At 47.4% G+C, this 2,500-nt stretch overlaps 1 protein-coding gene across 5 annotated transcripts in view; it reads left to right on the top strand.

Moving 5' to 3' along the window:
• The window catches only part of pde4dip (phosphodiesterase 4D interacting protein), a 39,840-nt gene that overhangs the window by 15,410 nt on the left and 21,930 nt on the right, over positions 1 to 2,500 (top strand). For all 5 annotated transcript variants that reach the window (XR_012985964.1, XR_012985966.1, XR_012985965.1 and 2 more), the window contains exons 18-19: positions 1 to 73; positions 1,746 to 1,981. The exon at positions 1 to 73 is cut by the window's left edge and continues 417 nt beyond it. Coding sequence is in view for 1 of the 5 variants with exons in the window: in XM_076278914.1 (XP_076135029.1) it covers positions 1 to 73; positions 1,746 to 1,981 (309 nt within the window). In the remaining 4 variants the exon portion in view is untranslated. The remainder of the gene's footprint in view (positions 74 to 1,745; positions 1,982 to 2,500) is intronic.

The following is a 2,500-nucleotide window of genomic DNA, read 5'->3' as shown; positions in this document are numbered from 1 at the left end:
CGCTGGAGGAGCAACTGAGGGAGAAGGGCAAAGGTCACGTCACGGACACGGGCAAAGCTGTCAGCTCACCAGGGTGGGTATCAAGCCAGAGGGTAGTGGAGAGTGTTGTGTGAGGCTTTCAGGAATAGCCGTAAAACACACACACACAACACATACACACACACACACACACATACACACACACACACACAGACACACGCACACACACACATACACACACACACACACACACACACACACACACACACACAACACATACACACACACACAGACACACGCACACACACACATACACACACACACACACACACACACACAACACATACACACACACACACACACACACACACACACACACACACACACACACACACACACACACACACACACACACACACACACACACACACACACACACACACACAACACATACACACACACACACACACACACACACACACACACACACACACACACAGAAACACACACATATACACAGACACAGACATACACGCAAAGTACATTGTGCATAGAACACAGCTTTTGGCTTTAGACCTATGCATACTGCATGCTGCTCTCTCTCTCGTTCTAGCACTTTCAAAACTTCTGTTCTCAAGTCACGGTAAAAGCTGCTATTTTTATTTGTTGTATGCATATAGTGTATGTGAGTTTCAGAAACAGGTAGACTGGTTGTCTCTCTTTGTGTGTCCACTCCCCATTTGGTAATGCCAGATGGACACATGGCTTTCCTGGGGTTACCCTCCTGTGGACACCGGATGGAGTTTGTGGGTGCATGTGTGTGTGTGCCTGTGTGTGTGTGTGTGTGTGTGTGTGTGTGTGGTGGTGCATGTGTGTGTGTGTGCCTGTGTGTGTGTGTGTGTGTGTGTGTGTGTGTGTGTGTGTGTGTGTGTGTGTGTGTGTGTGTGTGTGTGTGTGTGTGTCTTTTGGAGGAAAAGACATTAATGTGAACAAGCCAGTCGGGTTTGTACCAACAATATAGAGTCCATAGGATGAGTCCCAACCTACATGAGAGCATATTTACATATGTGTTTACATATGTGTTTACATATGTGTTGTGTGTGTGTGTGTGTGTGTGTGTGTGTGTGTGTGTGTGTGTGTCTGGTGTCACATGGCAGGGGAGCGATGAATGTTTTGCCAGTGTTATGCTCGAGAGTCATGTGCCAACATGATTTTAAAATCAGCAGGGTGAGAGAGTGTGTGTGTAAATGTGTGAGTGTGTGTGTAAATGTGTGAGTGTCTGTGTGTGTGTGTGTGTGTGTGTGTGTGTGTTTGCACATTTCATTGCGTGACCGTGCTGTGACACATACTGGCTGTCAAATAGATGAGCTGCCAATATCAACCAAGCAGCACGCAAGAGATGCTCTCTACATAGTGCTGGCCAGAACGTGTCCAGTCCTCTTCATGGTCCATCTCTTCTCACACACACACATGCCTGTTCTTCATGGAAAATATTACATTCCCATATTGAGCTGTTTTTTAAAATTATTACTAGGCAAATTTAGAAAATTGAGGTACCCAGTTATACTCTGTTTTTAAATACTATGTGCGCACATGACACAATGATATATCCTATCACAAATAGTTTGAGCAAAATATATGTGTATCAATATGTCTTTGATGAGCACATTTGTAACCTGTCTGTAGTGTGTCGTAGTCTGGGTCACCTAAAGACCTTTCTCTCCATGTCCATCTCTCTGTCCATCTCTCTGTCCATCTCTGCGTAGGCGTTTTGACTCGCTGATCCAGGCGCAGGCCCGTGAGCTGTGCGTGCTGCGTCAGCGGACGCGCGAGGGTGGCAGCCTGTGCCACCTGCTGGGGCAGCACCTGAGCGAGACCACCAAGGCCTTCGAGGAGCTGCTGCGCGCCAACGACGTGGACTACTACATGGGCCAGACCTTCAGGGAGCAGCTCTCCCAGAGCAGCAGCCTGGCCATGCGCCTCAGCTCCACCATCAGCGGACGTGAGGGCCCTCACACACACCTGCACACACGGACATGCGCACAAGCACACACACACACCTGCACACGCGGACATGCATATAGATATGTATACACACACATACACACACATACACACACACACACACCTGCACACGCAGACATCCATATAGATATGTATACACACACATACACACACATACACACACACACACACCTGCACACGCAGACATGCATATAGATATGTATACACTCACATACAACCATACACACACCTGCACACGCAGACATGCATATAGATATGTATACACACACATACAACCATACACACACCTGCACATGCGGACATGCATATAGATATGTAAACACACACACACACACACACACACACACACACAGACACACACATACACATACACACACACACACACACACACACACACACACACAGACACACACACACACACACACACACACACACACACACACACACACACACACACACACACACACACATACATAACGTGCAGATACATACATGA

This window comes from Alosa pseudoharengus, unplaced genomic scaffold (assembly GCF_046254945.1).
Source record: "Alosa pseudoharengus isolate Yale_2024_CS ecotype anadromous, Long Island Sound unplaced genomic scaffold, YU_APseudo_1.1 YU_APseudo_1.1_scf_11, whole genome shotgun sequence".
NCBI classification, from domain to species: domain Eukaryota; kingdom Metazoa; phylum Chordata; class Actinopteri; order Clupeiformes; family Clupeidae; genus Alosa; species Alosa pseudoharengus.
The sequence above is the reverse complement of the archived record's forward strand: the minus strand, read 5'-3'. Positions and strand labels throughout refer to the sequence as shown.